The sequence below is a fragment of the Argiope bruennichi genome, chromosome 1 (genome assembly GCF_947563725.1).
Source record: "Argiope bruennichi chromosome 1, qqArgBrue1.1, whole genome shotgun sequence".
In the NCBI taxonomy this organism is placed as follows: Eukaryota; Metazoa; Arthropoda; class Arachnida; order Araneae; family Araneidae; genus Argiope; species Argiope bruennichi.
The window spans coordinates 136,456,313-136,480,581 of NC_079151.1; the positions used below are offsets into that span (position 1 = coordinate 136,456,313).

Here is a 24,269-nt window from a genome sequence, read left to right on the forward strand (position 1 = left end):
CAAAAGTATCATCTGAAAAATGCATATTCTTGCGATAGATTCAATAAAATCGCCAGATTCACGCTACATTAGAGCTGGATTATATATTATGGAACTATAGAGCTGGATTAATATATTTTGTAATGATCCTTCACCAATCCCATGCAAAGTATCCGTGATCTGTCCCAGGTCTTAAGATTTTATGCGGTGGAAGAAGGATAAGATCTTTATCGAAGAGAAATTTCGGAGAGACAGCTAACACTGGTGTTTGTTTTAAAAATTTAGAACAAGCTAAAGAAATTTGAATTTACGAAATACGAAGTTACTCATTAAATGTGAGAGAAATCTTGAAATCGATATTCTTACTTTCATATCTTTAACGAACCAAAAAAAGTCTAACGTATGCATGCAATTTAATAATTTCTTATAACAGAATTTTGTATGATTTATCATTATATCAACCGTAAAATTAATTTAAGAATAATGGTATTCGCTATCGAGCTAGCGTACTTGAAATCAATTAGAAAAACGTAAAGTCTTGCAATCTTTTGCATAAATTATTAGTGTCACTTAGTTATTCATAATATTTCCTTGTTGGAATGTCTCACTTTTTACAGTTTTACTTAGATTACATAAATTCTCATAACGAAAAATAACTTGTTTAAAATTAATTAAATATTTTAAAATACGTTGTAAAATATTGACAAATACAGAAATAAATTTCAGATACATTCAATTACAAAATGTAAATTAGTTTTCTTAGTATATCGTCTGAAAAGTATAGTTTATTAATATTATAACTACCAAACAATTCTCTCAATTATAAATGCAATTAAGTAAATATAATTTCCTTTCGTATTAACAGCAAATATATTCAGCTGTTTTTTAATAAATTATTTTTATGTTCATCCAACTAAATCAGTATTTATTTATAATTCAATATGAATTATTTGTAGCAACGTTCTATGCAAATAATTATACTTCTTTTTTCATACGAGTTAGCAGACATGTTATTTTACTATTGTGAATATTAAAATATGCTTGCTTTTTCTGTCTATCCGACGAACTCTATTTACTCTAGAACATTTAATTAACTCCAAGGAATTCAAAAGAATAAAGTCCATAGCATATTAATGCAGAACATGCTCCATTGAAATAAAAAAATGAATTATAGTGCATATATCACTAAAATATACATAACTTCATCAGTATAGTATATTAAAAAAAAGAACATATTAAAAAGTTTGCTATTTCTTCTCTATTATCAGTTCCAATTCAATTTGAATTTAACAATTCATAACCTTTGGAGGATATTATCAATTTATAACGGATCATATGATAAAGGCAAGCGCATTCAGTTTTGAACAGTCCGAGCATTTTTTTTTTTTAAATCTCATGAAGAAGAGGCAGATTAAACAAAGTTCGGGCCAGAACTCTAATTAAGAATCAACCATTTTATAGAATAGAAATGTTAATACGTCAAGTTGTCTCAGATGAGACAATTCTTCTTTCTCTTTGTTTATTTCTTTATATGTTTTAAGTGTTACAGATTAGCCATAGCATTGTGATATTCTTTTATGTTCTATGCCATGACAATTCAGCAACATAAGAAATACGTTATAAAAATCTCATCGCTCAAAATAGGACATTAGTACCTCAATTCCAAATTTTAAAAACAATTCCAATAGGATACATATACCTTACAATATTGTACAATATTTAACAATATTTTCCATAAACAATATACGATATTAAACAATTTTCGCTGTTAACAATATAAGATATTTAAAAATTATCGCTGTTACAATATATGATATTTAGCAATTATCGCTTTTAACAATATAGGATATTTAACAATGTTTGCTATTAACAATATACGCAATTATCGCTATTAACAAAATACGCAATATTCACTATTAACAGTATACGCGATATTCGCTATTAACAACATACGCAATATTCCTATTAACAAAATACGCAATTATCGCTATTAACAAAATACGCAATTATCGCTATTAACAAAATACGCAATATTCACTATTAACAAAATACGCAATATTCGCTATTAACTAAATACGCAATATTCACTATTAACATTATACGCGATATTGGCTATTAACAACATACGCAATATTCGCTATTAACATTATATGATAAAATATTTGTTATTATTAATATACGATATTTATCAATATTCGCAATTAACAGTATGCGATATTTAAAAATATTCGCTATTAATATTATACAATATTTAACATTATTTTCTATTAGCGATATACGATTTTTAACAATTTTCTCTATTAACATTATACGGTATTTAACAATATTTGCTATTAACGATATACTTACTATATTTAACAATTTTCGGAATATTCGATATTAACATTATACGATATTTAACAATATTCGCTACTGACAATGTACGGTATGTAATAATATTCATATAATTCTGAATGATATAAAGAAATATCGCAGAAAATCGCATACTATTCCTTGTTATTTGAATAGAGATATTAATATAGTATATAATACTTCTTACTTGATTCCTCACCCAAGCATAATATTTTAAGCCTGAAATGAACCTAATTCCAAGTAACACCTCCCATATCTTATCGATTAATCCTGCCAGTCTTTATCTCGTTACAAACACGGCGGTACTAATGCTAGCCAGCACGTTTCATACATGCCAAACGCCGAGTCATGCAATTCGACTCATTCCGATCATAGACAACGAAACGATGTTCGAACAAGAGATCATTGGCGAATGAAATCTGATTACGTGACGATTCGGCTGATCAAACGCATCCAAGAAATACGTTCTCCAATCAATGGCAGCAGCATCCACGCTGCCCCAGTCCCCAAACGGATCTATCAAAGATATTTGCTCGTATAAGTTTATCAGAATATTGAAGCTTTGGATGTCTACTAGGATCATTCTCGTATCAAGATATTAACATGACTATTTAATCACGTGGGGCATTCGGATAGGATTATCAGAGTGAAAACGGATTGGAATCCAGAATGTAGGATTTCATAGGAAAGGAAACGGAAGGGAATTTTGTTCATATTAGAATTTTACAATAATTCATTTTTTATCTAAAAGTTTATATTTGTCAACGTTTATTTAATTGTTGAACTTGATTTTTCGGTTTATTAAGATGGAACTTTGTTACATTTTTGTCCGTTTCTAATTGAAAGAGGTTTGAATTGTTTTCCATCTGTATATCCTTAAAATCAATTCATAGTTTTAATATTTCTAGAAGATATTTATTATTGATTGATCATTAATTTTGTAATTATTAATTAAATAAATGTGAAAATATTATTAATTAATGATTATTAATTTTTATTAATGAATCAGTAATTAAATAAAATTTTGATCAATACCAGTGCTGCTACCTATTAGAGAGATGGAGAAGGAAGATTAAGAAATAGAAAATAGTTAACTCGAAAAATTTCTTCTTCAGTACAATAATATGTATAATTTTTTTTTTAATTTAACATTTTTCTTTCAAATTTATTAAAACTTTAATAATATATTCCATGAAAACGAATCGACAAATGTAAATTTCTTATTTATATGAGCAATGATTACTGCGTTTACTTAAGAAATTTAATTTTAAAAAAAATTCTAAAAGTGTTTTATACTAAAAGACACAGCGATTAATTCTGATAATTATATAATTTAATGTTCTAAATGAGTATTTTCTTTGAGATTTATGCATTTGTTGAGATTTTGTTTTTATTTTTAAAATGGCATTTGAAGCAACACGAGGACATTTTAGGACAGATCAGTATATTTCCATTATGATCAGATAATAATGATCCATTTGAGACATTTTCAATTGCCTCGGATGGCATTATTTCGTGATTTCGCTTCTTCGTATAATACCAGATAAAAAGCGTTTCGCCCTAGACCTAAAATTTCATGTGCACCAGACTTTAAAAAATGTTTAAATTCTGCTTGACTCAAATTTCAAATACAGATTGTTAAGCTACTGAAATTAATATCTTAGTATTAATATCTGAACACCAATTCGTTTCAAATTATTGGACATATAGGACAGATAAATTTGGTCTGATAACTGTGTATGTATCAGACAGTATGTATGTATTTTAAAATGTGCATTATCTGCTAAGGTATTAAAAAGCAAAATAATAGTAGTAATAATGTAACAAAATCATGGAAATAAACAATTTAATACTGTAAAGAGAGTTTTTTTTTTCAAAATTGAAATAAACAAATTTTATCACACTCATAAGACCTTTAATTTTTAACACATACATAGTGATTTTCTTTTAAAGAATCTTCAGTGTTTCTTTTAAGTCTTTTTTCTAATTTTCACTGCAGTAATTAAAGTTGCTTTTAAAAAAATTCCTTGAGTTATTTAAGAACTTCTACTTTCAATTTAAATCATAATATTAATAAATATTTTAAATAAACTTATAATCGATATTTTTTTTAATTCTCAAGATAAAGCCACTCACATGGGAAGAAAATTCCATTTGTGAATCAATCAATTAAAAATGAATTGACTGAAAAAATATTTTTAAATATGTTTTAAGAATATCCTTTTATTAGTGTATTAAAATGCATAAATGTTATTAATTTAATTTATAATTTTTTGTAAAAAATACCATGATGTTTGAAAAATACATCACTAGAGGGCGCATCTAGTAAAGATTTAAAAATCAAATTTGTCCATCAATTAACAGATAATTAAATTTAGTGGTATCAAAATAATATATTAGCATTGAAGGAAAAAAACTGTGCATCATTTCAAAACTTCAGAACATTAAAAAATTGTGAATAACAAACGTATTATAAATTCTAAATATACAAACATGAAATAAATAAGAAATGTATAATATTTATAATTTATGTATGGTTCTCCTGAGTTCCATTCATCTTTCTTTCCCAGCTATAAGACTGACATTATGAATTAAATCTCGAAATAACTCCAAAAAGCATTGTTCGAAACCCAACAGTTTAATCCGTTTATCCCTATTATGTTACCGTTGCTGCCATATATTAGCATACAGTACAACTAATGCGTATTATCAGGACATCCGAGCGATATGGGTGAGTACGATCAGAGACTGCGAAATGGTGTTCCGACAAGAGATCATTGGCAGCAGAAATCTGATTACACGACGATTCGGGTAGATCAAATGCGTCCCAGAAATTGGTTTGGCAATCAATGACAACTTCAGTCACACCGTCACAATCCACAAGCGAATCCTTCAAAGATATTCGCCAAGCTAGTCAGAATGTTGCAGCTAACGGTGAGCTTCAGATGTCCTGTTAGGAAATGTCCGTGATAAGCTTGTTTCTGAATTTCTGTCTATAAGGAATTGTTAGTGATTTCTGTGTTATATGAATACGTTGGGGATGAATTTTCGGTGAACGAAATAAAAATAAATTTTGTATTTTTGCTTAGCACAGATTGAAAACGCATCTATAATAATTGCCATAACAAATATATTAGTAATTAGTTAGTATATATATAATTATCATTTAACAAATACATTAGTTAAAACATACATTAATTTTTTTTTTAATTCGTAAATAATTTTTTTGGTTAAAAAGAGACATAAAGCAAAACCTCTCTATCTTAAGGGAATATCAAAAGATTTCTCCAAAATCTTGCATATAGCAAAAGAAATGTGTTCCCTAGTTTTTGAACTAAAAAAATGTATTTCTATCCAGTATTTAAATATCATTGTTCAATAGATAGGCTCGATCAAAGTAGGTTTTTTCTAGTTTTCAAATCAAGTAAAACACAATTGTGGGTCAGTTATCTATAAAAGTCTTCTAGTATGACAACCAAATCCTATGAGAACTCAATACTTTCTATCTTAAATGCACGTAAGTGCTCAAAAGTCGCCGTGAATAACAGAAAAGGGCATAAAACCTTTTTATCGTTGCTTTTTTAATAACAGGCTTGAGTAGATCAAATGTGATTAAAAAGGACAACAAACATGAAGAAAATATTTTCAAATATCTTTCGATTGATAAGTTATCTACAAAAATTTGTTATCACTCAGTTTCAAAGTAATAAAAATATTCGAAAAATCAATAACCAATCTCCATATAACCTTTGGCTGTGTAATAAAAGTTTGACATCGGGACTCTCATGTTTGTTTCATTTATGTCATTTAAAATTCTCTTTCATAGACGCAATTACGTTCTCTTATTTACTCTTGATAGAATGATTTAGTGAGCATATGATAATATCTTATCAGATAAGCAGAAGGGTTTGTAGAAGTGAAATTTACCATGACCAAATGCAAGGCAATGCGCCAAACACATTCTTTAGGAGAACAAATATTATTCAGATGAATTAAAATGTATTTACGGCTTTTTAAAATCGAGAAAAATTTCAGCTTTCCCCTTACTGCGAAACACTATTAACTGATTTTTACTCTTCTATAAATCATTTTAGTTTACGCTGCGATTCATTCTGGTTACCCTCATTTAAGTAAAAAAAAAAAATCAGAAAATGAGAAGGAAGGCAAATAATTACACATTTGGTGAAGAAGTTATTAATCTAATTTTTGGAATGATGATAGTAATTAAGTCACAGAATCTGTGCATTTTGCAAAAGTAATTCTGAACTATTTTTGCTCACTAATGACAAATGACTTTCAATACTACAACCACATATAATTCTTCGTAAACATTAGAAAAATTAGATAATTATATCCGAAATAATTATCCACATAGAATGCTTGTAATAAATGAATTTCTGTTATGAACCTTTAATCCTTTCTTTCTGTATGAATTTGTGAAATTATAGAAGAAAAATCTTCTGGGAGTTGGATATAGTAATTCTTATTACTTAAATTTAAAAGGAAAAAATTTAATTGTGCTTCGAAAATATAGTTTAAAAATTTCTTGCAGATGTATTCATTTCCATTATATAAAGACCTTTTATGAATTTTCACAAATAAATATAAACATACTTTGTAACCAATTTACATTTTTTGTTTATACTATAGAAATACTTTGTATTTCTATAGTATAAACCGAAGAAAATATAAATGATTGTTTTATTCTAATTTCGTTTAATTTATTCTCATTAATTTTTCAGAATTTGTTGACATTTATACAAACAATGTCATAAAAAATTGGCAATTTAAACAAAACAAATTAAGTATAATTTTATAAAATGTGAAGTATGTGCATAGCATTTTGAAAATAATATCCCTTCACATTGTTATATTGTATGGAAATAATATTATCAAGCAAATCATATTTATTCATAAATTTTTTACCCAACTGGTATGAATCACGAATGCATTGATGAAAACCCTCCATAGTTTCTAGCAGACCTAATGTTATAGAGTCGAGTTATCTCCATTCCAATGAGGAAATACGCATCCTGATGAAAATTTTTGCACTATCATCCTTTAAGATATCTTGCTTCGACTCTTGAAGCGATGCTCAACCTTGATTGGTGAGGTAGGACGATGTGTTTATTTATAAGACATCTATCAATAAATTTGCCTCTGTAAAAATGATGTAACTATATATTTAATTATTTTTTACAACTAAGAATTTGCAATAATATTTTTAAAATAATTTATTAAAATAAATTTGTTTACCAGAATTACCTGTTAAAGTTCTAGTCTAAATATTGACTTCTATGACCTGATCTTAATAGCAATATTTAGTATGGTTATATTATAATTTATAATACGCTTTACAATTTGACTATCACTTAGTAGTATTGCAGGATATGGAAATCTATTTAAAATATATCACAAAAAACAGAAAAAAATATTGGGATATAAAGCAAAAGATATTGAATTATTACAAATCTGCATCTGAAATCAGAATCATAACTCAATGAAATAACCTTTTAATTGCACTTAATGCAAAACTCTCTTTAATAATACGTTATTCCTGCTTAACCATTAAATAGTTTAATCCTACTTATCTCAGAAGTATAGTTATCAAAATTCTTTGAAATCTATAGCCATTCCATATTATCAATAAAAACTGTGCAGCAGAGTGATATGCATGATAATTAGTCAATCTGAGATAGACTTGAAAATGGGCATAAATGCTCAAATCAAAATTTTATTAACTGTTAAAGGATAATTTAACTGCTTACATCCTTTATTTATTTTTACCAAAGGAATGAAATGTCATTTTGATGAATTTAAATGCTTTAAAATAGTAGCTTATTTCATAGCAGTGATTTTAATGTGTTAAACTAATTGACTTTTTAAAAATATTAACAGCACAATAATTAAGCAACATTATAAATAAAATATTTATTTTTTGTTGTTAATTTTCCAGTTCCAATCCGAGAATTTTTGGCGGTGGCTGGAGGTGAGGCTCGACTACCTTGTAACATCGCCATCCCTAAGGAACCGGACATAATATCTCTCATCTTGTGGTACAGAGAAGCACCCAAGTCTCCAATCTACACTCTGGACTTCCGGAAGGGCCTTCCGGACGACGCCAAGCACTTCCCTGGCAAGATGTTGATGGGGAGGGCTCATTTCGAGACCAATGAATACCCACCCACCCTCATCATCAAGCCGACTTACGTGGAGGATGAAGGCATCTATAAGTGTAGAATAGAGTACAAGAGGGCAAGAACTGTCACGAGACTGGTGAAACTGATTATTATAGGTAAGTGGTTGTCAGTTTGGTATACATATTAAAATTTAGTTTTATGAAGGAAGAATTGGAATAGTTTATCACTATATATGAGGAAATGTATAGAATTCTCGAAGGTAAGAAAGAATATAAAAGTTGAAAATAATAACTTAAGCACAATTCTAATGGTGCCAGAAAATCTTAAAATATTCAGAGATATGATGTTAAAAATTGACAGTCTTTTTCTCTTCTATTTAAAAGTTTAAAAGTATTTGCCTTTCTTTTGTTGTGGAACGCACATTTAGAGGAGTATCGAAAATTTCGAGGAGATTTTCTCAAAATGGTGGCCTATTCCTCGAAAAAAGGATGTTTCTTTGCTTTTTTACGTTTTAAAAACAGTTTGAAGATCTGTATGTGCCTAAGTTAGTCAGGATAGGATATCAAAATAAAAAGCGATATTTCCAAAAGTTTTTACAAAATAAAAACAACGAAAATAACTTTCTGTAAAAGAAGCTATTTTCAATGGAAACAAAATTTTCTGTAAAATAAGTTATTTTCAACGAGAATAAAAAAATTTTCATCAAAGAAGTTATTTTAAACGAGTACAAAACTTTCTGTAAAAGAAGTTATTTTCAATGAGAACAATCCTTTCTGTAAAAGAAGTTATTTTCAACGAGGACAAAACATTCTGTTAAAGAAGTTACTTTCAACCAGAACAAAAATGTTTGCAAAAAAATTGCTGCTTTAATAGGTATAATTTTGTATAGCTCTACTCGTATCCTGTTTTGAAGTAACATAAGGATTATTTATGTACAAAATCTCTTAATTTTGAGTTGTACACAAATGGGAAGGATGACATATAGATATGAGCATCCTTCTATAAGCTTCTACATTATACCATTGAGAGTATTATGATTAGCAATATAAACCTTTGCTGTTTATAGGAATTGATTGCGTTTTATATTGGAATACAGATAGGAAAAGAAATGAACCCAAATAAGGCTTCGAAATGCCAAAAAAATTTAACCTAAGTACCAACACTCACCCTCAAATCTGTATAGGTCAGAGAAGAGAAATTTACAAGAAAAAAACTGTGTAAAAATCGAAATATATCAATCTTGTATTAATAAAAATCATTTTTTCGGGAGCGGATTCTTGAAAATTGATTGTTTAATACAAATCCCCAGCTACAGTTATCAATTTTTAAAAGGCTGCTTGATCTTCCTGTATTTTTAAAGTTTTCTGTTCAGCATTACCAATTCAGCGTGTAATATTTCGCTAAAAATTGGTATAAAATAATCAAGGCAACATTCTACTCCCTTTCATAGAATTATTTTATTTCTTCTCGAACTTAAAATCTCATGATATACAAAAATATTAAATTGATCTAAATCACGTAAGAAAATAAATTCAGGATTATAATTTTTCTGATGTCAGAATAGCTTATCCAAAAACTTTCTTAAATTACTGTAACTTCAGTACATAATGGCAAGAAATAGGAATTCTAAATTTTAGCAATTTATCTTTGTTATATTAAAATATCGTGAGGTAAATTTATTACATCTTCTTTCCAATTGTTGTGATTGATAGATGTTAGTGTGTGATGATAGACGTTATTGTGTGATGATAGACATGAAAACAAAATGAATGTGAAACGTGATTCCATTTGTCATGTTTTGCGTTTGTGTGTGTGTATCAACTTTTATTATTACAACCGAGTCTTGAGGGGATGACATTTAAACAGTTGCTTTCATTAAAACTACTTGACAAAATTATAGTTCATTCCGACAGAATCGAAGGTATTATATTATGAGTGAAAGCAAAATGTACAAAAAATTAAACTCATTTTTTTACTTAAATTATTTAATTTAAATTTAGTAAAAAATTCCCCATTTTAGGAAAAGGATTTATTTAATTAGTTTCTACCCTATTATTATTAAACGGTAACAAACTTATATTCGGTTTGTTTAACATTGAAATATTTCGTCATACCCAGTAAATAGGTTATATAATCACTCTTAATTTAATAAGAAGGAATTAAGACGTTGCAAATGTGAATACTATGCAAACTGGTTTAGGAATGCGAAACTTAAATCTACAATGTGGCAAAAATAAGCATATTTTTGAAGAGCTAAGAGAAAATAAATGTTAAGCACTTTTGAAAATAAAAATTTGAACATTTCCAGCAAACATTTTTTAAAAGAAAGTAGAGGAACAGGCAATATTTTGCAAGGATTTCCAATAAATATCATTTTTTTAAATCAAAAATCCCTGAAATATTTTCTTTAAAATATTTGAATTAATATTTTACTTAAAAAACTATTTTATTAAGAAGGATTTTTATTTTTTAAAAAAATCCAAGATTTACTTTCTTTCATTTAAAGGCAAATGGAAAATTATAAAATTTATCTAATATTTCTTTCAATCCCATGAGTCTCATTGTTAAAAATATTTACTTATAAAAGTATTTTAAATTTTACTGAAACTGACATTTTATTTCTTAGACATTATAGTTATGGTCATGTATTCATAAATATTTATAAGCCAAACTTTTTGATAAAGTTTCAGTAATGTTTTAAACTTTCTATTACGAAAGTAAATAAACAATGGCTTCTTCTTCTTACTTTTTTTTTGTTTTATTTATTTTGATTATTTACTTTTGATTGTTGTTTTTTATTTCTGAGATATTACACTTGCATTCCCATCCTTTTAAAAATTTATATTATGCATTTTTCGATAAAATTCTAAAATTGTTTTTAGAGATCCTTAGCTAAAACAAATCAATAATAATTTTTTTTTTATATTTTTTCTTAACTTTATTTAATTTAGTGATATCGAGGAAAATTATTCTAATTTCATTAAAAATATTTTGTTTTTGAAAGAAATTTGACTTAGGAAATATTTACTTTAAAATTTAGTTTCGTAAAACGTTTCTTTAATTTTATGGTTTGCAATTTCTTATAATCATTATTTTGAAGTTGTTCTTTTTGCAGATAACTAATATAAATATCTAGTGTAATTCTTTAAATTTGTAAACATGTTTTACGTATCAAAATACTCATCATTTTTTTTTTCGAATTTCCTAACGAATGGAAGCGTTGCGAACTTTTGCGGATTAGTACCGTAATAATTTTTAATACTTCCTTATCAATAAATTTATTTTTAATTAACTGTAATTAAATGAATAGCTTCATTTAATAACGTTTCTAATTAGAATTTCTGATTATTAATGCCTTTCAGATTTTAATTTAAACAATTATTAGTCAGTAAAAAGTGATTTATGTATATGTATTAATTTCCAAATAAGATTTCTTCTTTGTATTAACAATAATTCTTTAAAGTGATTTATGATTTAAACAGCAACCCCGATTAATTGAAAACAATAAGAGGATAAGTAAGAATTGGTCACACATTAAAAATTGAAGTAGAAATAACTAATTATTTTTAAAAATCTAGAAAATTTCTTTTTTTTATATTTATTTCTCTAAAGAATGCGATATGTTTTGATCAAAATATTTGATGATTATCAGCGCGTTATAACTCGTTTCTTAGAAATTTTCTCTAGCTTACAAAGATTTAATTTCGATTTGTATTAATTTTTTGATGGACTGGAGTTAATGAAATTTTGCGTAGCTAATTTTTGCCGAAGATAGTAAAATATTGAAATATCTTCGCATCTTAATTTTTAGTTCATAGATTTTTTTTAAATAATTTTTTATTCCGTAAGAAATGCACCATCAACTTGAGAACGAAAATAAAAGATGTTCCATTTTCTTTTTAACATAAAAATTTTAATATTTTTACAGGTATAAATAAACATAACAAAATTTTTTGAAGACTCGAATTTATTAGAGAAATAAAAAAAAAGTAATTTACAAATAATTTGAAAGTCAAAATAAAATTTCAAAAATGTGAAGCATTGGAAAAAAGTACTCTAAGAAAATGTGGCTGCAGTGTAAGGTAAAGGAAGGTAAATTCCTATAATTCAATTAGATTAATTCTTCTAAAACAGAATGGATTCAGGATTCCATTTTGAAATTCTTTTTTTTTATATAAAAAGCTTTGTCTTTATTTTTACATATTATTATATTCCACATTTTCTGCAATTTTCTATATCATTTTTATAGACAATATTTGATATTTCGGCATTGCTTCGTATTCTTATTAATCAAATGAATAGTTTCAGTAGCTAAATAAAAAAATAAACTTTCAGATTATAATTATTTATTATTGATACTAAGCTTTGTTATTTTGATTTGAATATTTAGTACCTTCAAGATCTCTTTCCTTTTTCAATTCATTTCGGACAATTTAAAATTCATATCAAAACACATTTTGTGTAATACAGTTAGATACACGAGATAAGATACAAAGAAAATAAATGCAAAACTTTGTTCGTCCAAACATTCATATTTATAGTGATAAAACAACTAACTTATATTTCAATGCTGCCTGCCAGATGGCACTCGCAAAAAAAAATCCTATGAAATAAATCCTATCCAGTAAAAGAAACTGCTTTTTCGCAAAAAATGGCCATGCACTTGCAAAATAATCTCCATAAGCAATCACATACTCAGTAAAAGAAGATACGCCTGGAAAGAAATGGTCACTAATAATTTTATTATGTTTAATATGTCATTTAGAGAACAAAATCCAAATATTTGTCCTACTAATTAATTATCCTCGTACTCTTAGTTCCTATTAATCAAAGAACATAATGGAGGATACATATTTTAACGAAAATATCACTGTTTCCTTACTAATTTGAAAGTAATTCTATTTTAAGAATGTAATATATTACATTTCAATTGTGCCTATTTACAAGAACAGATAAGAATAACCGAAAACGAAGCTCTGAAACGTGCAGGTAATAATTAGTTATTTTCAAAGTTTTTCTATAAATGGTGAGATTTTAAATTCTCTGTTTTCTAATTCCAAATTTATAGTATGTTATCGAAATCTAAAGACAATTTCTTTATAGGATTTAATTACTGGGATAAGAACATTTCCCAATAGTTATTTTTGTACATGCATCATTCTTTTTTAAATTAACATTGATTTAATTAAACTAACTGATTATTAGCTTAAACTAACTATTAACTGTGATTAAATTAACATCGATTTTTTTCCCGAAAAGTGCAATGATAAATGATTTTTTTTTCAAATTTCAATTGAATTAAAATGTTTTTTTCCCTGTAAATCATACAGATAAAAAAATTATTTTTTAAGGACAAAGGCAATATTGATATTTTATTTCATTAACAAAACTGTATAAATAAAAAATATTGATCCAATAAGTTTCATTAGTTACATGAAGTACAAATATAGTGCTTTAACAAAGTAATTTTTGTAAGCAAACTGATTAATTAAATATAAAAATATAAGATTAAACAATTTACAAATCTTTCAGAATTTCAAAAAATAATTTATTTTTCATTTAACATTACATTTTTATAGCCAAAAATCTAATAAAACTTCCAGACGGAAATCTTCATTCATAGGTAATAATTCATAAATTCAGAATAACAAACAAAAATTATTATTTTTCAGTTTCAACGAAAGAAATTATTCGGAACTATTTAATTATCTCCATATGTTATTTTAAAGCAAATTTCAACTAGAAAGTAAGAGTTAATTATAGGAAAGGTATTGCCAGTAAACAAATATATTTTCCTGTCCAGAGTTCTTCTGATTACTCTCTTCTTCAATGTTTTCTTTTACAATTTACCTTTTTTGATGAAAAATCTTGCTTTTTCAAAGCTAACAATGTACTGAAATTAAAAAGAATTCTTATTTGGCGTTTATGAAGATACATGCAATTAATTAGTGATTATGGACTACTGCTGTTGTAGTACTCCAACTTTTAACCACTAAACTGTTTTAATTTCATTACAATCTAATAATATGACACTTTCTATTTTGGGAATATTTTCTTATTTTGATTCAAATGGAAATCCATTGAATACTTGAGTTATCTATGTATTCGAAGTAATTTTAATATTTAATTATAATCGTGTTGAATGGTTTATTTTTTGCTTACAACTACCAAAATTCGATAAATCGATGCAAGTATGGCATTCGGGCAAAACAAATAAGCGGTTAATATTTAAGACATAATTTTCCTTACAAACTGTGATAATTCTCTCCTTCTGGTAATTTTAATTTTTGCATGCCTTCCGAAGACGTTAAATATTTAGAATAATTATTATAAAAATGTGTGTTGTTCGATATGTATAAATTTAATAAAAACATTTTTAAGAAACTCTCAGTTATGAGCGAATTAATTATTTTTATTTTAATTCTTTTATCGGTTTTTTTTTGTCTAAAAATTAATTTTTAACATTACAAAATTATCAAATTTTCCCCCGCATTCAATAACCTGGTAGGACCATTCATATAGAATCAATATGCGAATTAATATAAATCAATTAATTCGTGTACATTAAAATATTCCATTGTCATAAAAAAAGAACAAGTATTCAGCTTTTCTAAAATCTAGGGCATGAAAAAGCGAATCAAAACAGAAGTTCAAAATTCTATCTTTATAAGCTTGAAAAACATCAAATTAAATAAAAATGTATAAACATACATGCTATACGGTTATTTTCACAGATAGTAAGTTATGCATTATGTGTATGCTAGAAGATGGCATGCCATCTTCAATACATACATGTATGCAGAATACATAAAACGATTGTGCATGCCTGAAGGAACAAGAACTGATTGTTATATGAAATAGTTTACCCTTCTCAATCGAGGGAATTATTAAGTTATTGTGGCTAAAAAGGTATCATTTTTTTTCTGTATTCTTGGCGATTACGAGGATAGGTCTGTTATGCCATTATTGTTTTTGCAACAAGTGCATTAAGTAAGCGCTTGATTTAGCTAATTTTCTGACGGTCGTCAAAATACCCATGTCCATCCTGTCTTTTTGATGACGAACAGACCGAATAGATAAGATAGTGTCTTTATAGAAACAGTGACTTGAAGACTTAGTACAGCAAATATTTTCCATAGATAATCCTATTCTTGTAAGACGAAATTGCTATCAAGGATCATCGTTCTAGAAATTTTCAGGAAGTTGTCAATAGAACGATCACTATTTCATACTGGCATCCAATGGCAGACGTCTAGGAATGCAACAACTGATCTAACAATATGAAAGGTACTCAATTGGTAACAATATGGTAGTTGTCATATTTGCCCCTAAACTTTTTCCATGCAACCATGTTACATTAAATGTTTTTTTTTTCTTTTATTTGCGAATATCCAAAACAGTTTGAGAAATAAATTCATTTTAAATCCTTTTTTACTTAATTTTCTTGACTCACTTTCGAGATGGCCTTCGTGCATGTCTAATCCTCAGGTGTTAAAGACGATTCAAAAAATAATATATATAAGCCTTTGAACAAAAAAGCTAAGAAATACAAAAGATACAACGTATTCCCAAATTTTTTAAATTCGAGAGATGGAGCGTCTGATACAACTTTGTTTGCTCATATATCATGTGCAAATTTTCCGCACGAAAGTTATTTTGCTGTTCATCACAGAATTTGGAGGGGAAATTAATAGCTAGGAACTATTACTTTTCACTCTGTATGGTTAGAAAGGGAATTTGCTAAATAGTTAGTATAACCTAATAACGGTTTTAATTTCATTTTATTCATCAGTTATTATTTTATATTGGAAAAATGTTATAAACATTTGGATTGGATTTCTTGACCATCTTTTATGAAACGTAAAATTCATTGCAAGTTTGAGAAAAAAGTAAAAGTATACATGTAAATGGGTAAATCATAAATATTAAAAACATTTTACATGATAGATTTACCAGTATGAGGTGGCATATTTCAAAGAAACAACAAACACTGTGATAAAATTATAATTTAATCTATTCATATATAAACAAAAAAATTATTATAGTGCATAAAAATACAGAAATTTATTATAGTGTATTATTTATTATTAAAACACAAAAAATACAATAAAGTATAGAAACACAGTACATCCACTTATTTGATTTTGAACATCGAAAGATGCACAGAATATGTTTTTATTTTATATCGGATATAATGTAAATGTAACATTTTTATATTCCAAAATCCACATGAACTAAAGATAATTCGATCATAATGTACAAAAAATATATTTCAAAGTAATGTAACTAAAGCAGTGTACAGACAAATGATACATATATAATACCGAATTAACAATAAATATTTTCCAAGCATTAAATATACTCAAACTGTGGAAACCAAACAGAAATCCCTTTTAAGTGTAATAATATACAAAAATTCAACATGCATTCTTCAGAGCATTTTCAACAATAGATGAAGCCTAGCCTTTTTTTTTAAATAATTGTATGCGAAATGGATTCATAAAATTCCACCAAACTATTGGCTAATAACATTCAATCATTGAAAAGGTCAGTAAATCATTCCAAGATGCACAAGGTAAACAAAAATATACAAGGCTATGCAAAATATTAAGACTTATGTGTTTTATCATAAACGCATATATTTTCGATAGGCGAAAAGAGTTAGTTTAAAGTTTAGCTTGATTCTAATCTAAACCCTTGCCAGATTTATTTGGGATTTGTTTTCCAACACACGATATCCGAGGTTTTTGAGAATATTTATTTAAATTATTTTATCTTCCTAGTTTGAGAAATGCATTTATTCCGAATTTTTCTTGACTACTATCTGTAGGCAATTGGTAGGCTTATTTGATATTTATTTCCAGCAGATGATATCCGAAGTTTTTAAGAGTTTTTAAATTATTTTATCTTCCTGGTTTGAGAAATGGATTCATTCTCAATTTTTCTTGTTTAGTCTCTGTAGGCAATTTCAAATTAACTTGCAGTATGTATGCTCCACCCCAAATGCATCTGTATTTTTTGGTTTCCAGTTGAAGCATTTCAATAAGCCTATTTTTTAAATCCATTTTTATTAATGTGCAAAACGAGTAAAATAAATAATTTCTGGGTCTTCTAAAAGTATTTCCCCTGAGTATCTTTATGACTAACAAATACTTTGATTACATTTTCACTCATGTTGATTACATCAGACTATTTTCTAAGTTTTATTTCTTTGTTAGATATTTTCTTTGTTTATAGAATGGAGTCTTTTTCGTAGCTTTTCTGTTAATATTCCTTTTTAAAAGAGACTTCAACAAATTCTTAATTAACTTTTATTTCAACTTCCATAGATAGTGTTCTTCTATCTTCTTTGTGATCTTGATTGAATAGAAGACTTAGTGTATATTTCTCGTGTTTAGAAAAAGTAATTTGTTCTTAGTCTTTTCGATACATTTTGATAAAAATATACCTTGGCCGAATTTGAATTTTGATATTAAAAATAATAAGCTAATATTTAATCAATGGAAATGTTTCTGATTAGTTTTTTTAACTAAGAAATTAAATAAACTTTTTCAATTAAACAAACAGATAATATTATCTTTAGAAAAGAACGCTAATAAAGCAAAGAAACTCTCAAATGAGATTTTTAATGTTGTGTTCACCGGATCTTTTTTTGTGTGTGTGTGTGTGATCATCAAATCCGGTAAATTTACAGAAGCACAATATTGCCACCAAGGGATGTTGCATTTTTCGAATATCAAACACCCAAGCAACATAACTATCGAATTAGTAGCAACCATAAAAAATTCCCCACTTAAGCTCTAAAAGCAAAGAAATGTTCTTACAGTTCCTGCGAGACCAATATCGGTTGATCTCCACAACAGCAAGAATTCTTTCTTTTTCTCTTTCTTTCTGGGGTTGGTATATCTCCCATTCCGCAAACACCAGAGAGCCTTTTTCGATACATTTCTCGCCGTCTACAAAACTGCCCCACAAATCTTTTAAGAATGTTATCCATCTCTGCTGTCAGCTTCTCGTAGGAGCATACAAATCTTTCGAGGAGGCGAAGGCTAACCCTTTCTGTCTATAGCGATTCCGTTTCAGAAAGCTTAGAAAGATAACGTGCTCATTCTTTTTTGTTGTAAGAAGATATGGCTCCGTTGCTTTTATAAGCTGAGGGATTAGAAAGCAAAGGTTTAATGAGTTATGGATTCAGTGCGTATCATGTAGTTTATAAGAATCGATTTTTTGAGAAGATCTCCAGTTTCTCAAGTTGTATTTATAAAATGTGGACTGCAGTTCAGTTTAAATTGCGCTTAAGTGTTATGAATAAGTTTTAAAAAATATTTTTAGAAACTTAAAGAACAAGTGAATCCTGCCTGATTCTTTTAGGTGACGAATTATTAAAATAACTTTCCATCATTTTAGTGGATAATTATTTTTCACATTAAATCTATAACAAGAATTTACTAAAATATTCAAATTAGCTTTGATATCCTTTCATATTAATTGCTAAGAAATTGTTAACTATTTTTTTGTTTTTGTTTTTTAGCCTGATAAGGTACTAAGCAGAATATTATCTGTAATTTTCACCTTGCATGTTATAAAATTTGTCCAAAAGGCTCAACAAGTGACCAAATAGGCCACGTTGTTACTTCTTCAATAGTATAAAGAATTTTCAAAACTAATTAGGTATTTAATTAAATATTAATCGAAATGCTCATGCTATATCCCCTCTATAATTTTAAAACTATTTTTGCACCAATCTATTTTTCACAGCTTCAAAAAATAGCTTCTAGTAATAACAATTTTATTTCCGTTCAATCATTTTTCATTTTTGATAAATATTTTAAAATTCATTTTTTAAATGATTTTATTACAATATATATTCTATATTCGATCGTATGCAATAATATATCGATTGTAAATGTTTTTATCACTTTTGCGCGGCTAAGAAGACAAAAAAAATTATATTTTTCCAACTTATTTTTAATCAATGCTTTAACATATTTCAAAACATTATATGTCTTTTTTTTACATAATGATTTTCTAGACTTGCATATTTTTTATGGGTTACTTGATATAAAAAAATATAGATTGCAAAATTTATTGAGATCAAAATACTTACACTACAAGTATTTATAGTCAACATTTTGTATTTCTGGTTAATCTTATGCTTAAAATCTTCCTATTCTTTTAGACACTTCTTTTTGTGCAGGACCTACCATCAACCTATTTATTAAACTGTTTTATATTCCTAAGTTTTAGAATTTGGTTCAATGCCAAGCTTGATGCTGATTTCTTGTTCCTAATTTTATAACTAATTTATAGTAACTGTGATAATGCGCCTTAAAAGCTTCATTTCTTTATTATTTTTCTTAACTAGGGACGCGAACGGGTTTCAAAAGATTATATTTCTTTGTACAAACGGGGTCAAATGTACACATCATTGCAAAGCTTCATTATTTTACTTCGCTCATCGAAAACCTTTTATGGAAATTTCTGTTTGCAGTAATCTATAGGAGTACAAAATTAATATTATCTATCTGTCTTTGTAGTAGCATAGACTTATTATTATCTAGGGAAAAAATTCAAAGAGCTTATGTCATTTATTGTCTGTAATGTCTGAAGGAGTTTCAGGTACTTCTGTCCATTGAGAAAAAAAAGGGAAGTGTGCTATTTTTACTTATCTTGTAGAACCTATTCGAAGGAAGTAGTTTAAGTGCACTTTGTATTATTTTCCATTTTTATTTATCAAGTAATTTATGAAATGATCTTTAAAATCATGCCACAGACTTATTATTTAAATAAAGAAAACATATTAATATTATCATTATTTAACTTCCTATTTCCTATAAACAATTACCAAAAGGATTCTCATCTGTAACTTATTCAGTGTTCGATATTTATTTTTGAAACTTATATAATTAATGGTGGCCATAATGGATGTAATTATCGTCTTACAAAGTGAGAGATAAAAGAAATTCTTCATCCATGTAACATTTCTAGGATTTAATAAACAGATACAAAATTGTTGATCTTTGCATCTAGTGGATATTTGAATCCTGTTACAAGAAAGTTACAACCAAAATGGATAAAATAATTAAGAGAATTGTTGGACAATTTTGTTCATGAAGGGAAATATATTTAAAATAACTCCTTAATATTTGCAGAAAAGCAGTTATACCAAGACTTGAGAATAAATAAAATTCTTAGATTCGTATAAGTTAACCGATTTTGGAAGCTGGGTCAAATGATATGAAATATTCCAAGAACGTTCCTTTCCCTTAGAACTTCATTGCAGAATGTTTTAACTATGTTCAGAATTTATTAGTTTGTTGACTGGTTCTTTAATTTTCTAGAAGTTCTCGTTTATTCTATAACAGTAGATCAAACGGAAATTGGGAGAAATGGCTTTTTAAGCATTCTAGTTATGAATTACTTTATTGACAAAATCACATAAAATTTGCTAATTGCACCACTTGAACTAAAATATCATTAAAGATACTGTTTGTTTCTGTATCCTGAGACTACCACTTTTCGACGATTCTATCTCACTAAGGGGTGAGACGTGGAAGGATGTGCACATTTCCTGAATTTACTTTATTGTTAAATGTAAGCATCTTCTCCTTTCATCTTTTTCCTCACCCCTGTCGAATTAAACTCATCTTAACACATGCGTAAAAACACGGAGGGTTTTAGAATACTTTGACAAACTGTAGTTTAATGATTATTGAGATAAGAATAAAGAAAAAGGTGAAATTAATATTGCCTCAAGAAATGTTATACTTTTTTACTTTGTGGATAAGAAAATTGAAATCCGAATTATTCTAAGATAGATTATTGATTTGATCATTTTATATTCTACGAAAGGACTTATGAGGACAGTTCTCGCAAATTTAAATTCTATTCATATAATGGTGCCTTATACTCCAATCTTGCATCTGATCCTTCACATATTAAAATGCTAGGTCAGATCCATTTTTGTGGCACACCATATCCACATTCAGAGTAACTCTGAGGTTCGATTAAGATACAAAATCGATCCTTAATCGAAATGCCTCATATTCCAAACATGTATATGATTATCCGCATCATAAAATGCAAGGTATAATCCCATTTTCTGGCACACAACATCCGCATTCAAAGCAATTCTCAGGCTAAACTGAGATACAAAATCGATCCCTGATCGAACTGCCTTATACTCCAACCTTCTATATGACCCTCCATATCATAAAATGCTAGGTATAATCCATTTTTCTGGAACACCATATCCACATTCAGAACAACTCTGAGATTAGATTGAGATACAAAATCGATTGCTAATCGAAAATCTATAACACGGGCAAAACTTGTAACGGGTGAAATGTCCTGTGCATTTAAAAAATTAAGATTAAAAATTGAAATGTCTAATTTTATAGCATAATTAACATTAGCGTTGTTTTTTAAATACTTTATTCAATAAAAACAATAGAAATATTCTTTCCAAAAACTAATATTCCTGAAATGCATTTAAGGATATCAAGAGCATACTTAATAAATTCAAAAAAAATTGCATTAATGTTTCCTATGTTCCAAAAGAGAGCTATTTTTACCAACATTAAAAAGTATTCATATAGTTTCCTTAATCTGCTTTTTATTTGCTTTGAATATTTTTTAAGAAGTTGTATGAGAATTTTTGTAGAGTTTAGAGATAACTTTATGAATCGATGAAATCAAACAAAGAAAAGCAAAAGCCAAACTAAAATAAAATCTGAGATCAGATAAATATCTGTCTCCTTACTTACAGTTTATCTGATAAGTTATAAGGCATGCATTATTTGGAAACTTTATAAATGCTAAATTGAATTTATATGTCGAATCTATAATTCATTAGCAACCCGTTTTCTAATCATACATACAGCTTACACCGACAATAGCTGCATCTTCTAATAAAAGAAAGAAATGAGCATTCTATATGTGTAAGCTTCTGGAATGGAATCGCGAAAGACGAAAAGGGTTAGCCTTCGCCTTTTGTAACGATTTGTACCCCCCTTCGAACGACTGACAGCAAAGATGGATAGCATTCTTAAAAGATTTGTGGAGCAGTTATATTGGGGGGAGAGAAATGTATCGAAAAGGGACTCTCCGGTGTTTGTGGAAAAGAAGATATACCAACCCCAGAGAGAAAAAGAAATACTCGTATTTGTGGAGATCAGACGATATTGGCCTCACAGGAACGCCAAGACATTTCTTTCCTTTTAGAGTTAAGTGGAGACTGTTTTGTGCTGGTGTCTAGTTCTCTACTTCCGTTAGTTTAGTGTTTAATATTCTAAAAGTGGACATCCCTTGGTACTAGTATTGTGTTTCTTTGCATTAGTGGATGGATATTCAAGTGGAAATCGAATGTAAAAACCTTTTAAATGTCCCATATGAGGAACATTTTATCTGGTTGGATGGTAATAAGCAGGATTTAAAATCAGAATATGACAATTCAGTTATGAAGATGCATATCAGAACTGAAGTATACAGCACTATATTTTGATGATAGCACGAATTCATTTATAGTTAAATATTAAGTCACAAATTTTTACATTTTTCATAGTGTGGAACATAAGAAAATATGAAACCTTAGTAAAATGTAAATCATAAGTAAAGAAAACTGAGTATTATATACACGACAATAAATCTTTCGACAGGTTTTTTTTTTGTTTCTTTTTTTCAACAAACAGTAAGAAACAAAATTCCAGATCATTTTGTTTTATATTTTTTTTTCTATTGCTTCCCATGAGAGTCTGATTTTCGAATATCAAATATCGCTACGTGTTTTTTCTTAATTTTACATATCCTCTTTCTTTCCAAAATTTGCAAAATGAGATTTAAAAAAACATGTACAAATAAGGGATTTTTTTGGCAGGAATAGCAATAAAACATCAATTTAGGATAATATCTATCATTCGATTGAAATTATTGAAAAGCATCAAATATGAAAGTAAAATTTTACATTTGTTCGAAATAGTGTTCGGCATATAATTTTATATTTGCATGTTTGATTATATAGCTACTTAAAGAAATTGTTTTAAATAAAAATAATAAAATTCATATTTTTAATTTTTTTTATCATTCGACTTAAATATCATTGTTTTATAACTACCTGTGAATTCTGTTGAAAGACATGTATAAATCCAGATAATTTCTAAAATTATTCGAGCATCAAAATTCATTATAAAGACACTTCTTTAAATCAAAAGAAAATTGGCATTCGATATCAGTGAAAATTTGCTTATGTACAAGAAATAAATAAATGCTTATAGAAAATGTTTCTAAAGAATTCTGTAGTTTCATTGGAAGAAAAAATGTGTCACCAAAACACTCGTGTATTGCGAAAAGAAAAGTATGCCAATCAGATTTGAAGGAAGAAAAAAAAAAGAACTTTTGCATAAAGAAAATCAACTAAAATTGATATCTGAAGAATTCGCAAAACATCTATTTCTTTTAAGAACTTAAAATCAGAATTACTTTTCTGAATCCTTCTAATTCACTACCAAAAAATTTGGCTTTCTCGGTATCAATATAAGAATTCATACAAGAATTTGGCTAAAACTCGCATTTTGGTTATGTACGTTCTTAAAAAGTATAATTGTTTAACTCCCCATTAATTCGGCCAAACACGGATGAGTAAGTTCTATAATGATAAGCCGGTTTTTGCATAAAACAAAGAGTGCAGACTGTTAAACGAGTTTTCATCAAGAATGTCCAAGAATATATCCACTAATCATACTTAACAGGAGTTAATTGTTTTTGGCATCAAGATAGTGTAAAATAAATATAGATAGAACT

The 24,269-nt window shown here is 27.6% G+C and overlaps 1 protein-coding gene across 1 annotated transcript in view; it reads left to right on the forward strand.

Moving 5' to 3' along the window:
- The window catches only part of LOC129967701 (nephrin-like), a 632,974-nt gene that overhangs the window by 502,729 nt on the left and 105,976 nt on the right, over window positions 1-24,269 (forward strand). The window contains exon 2 of the mRNA XM_056081905.1: window positions 8,288-8,626. Within this exon, the coding sequence (XP_055937880.1) occupies window positions 8,288-8,626 (339 nt within the window). The remainder of the gene's footprint in view (window positions 1-8,287; window positions 8,627-24,269) is intronic.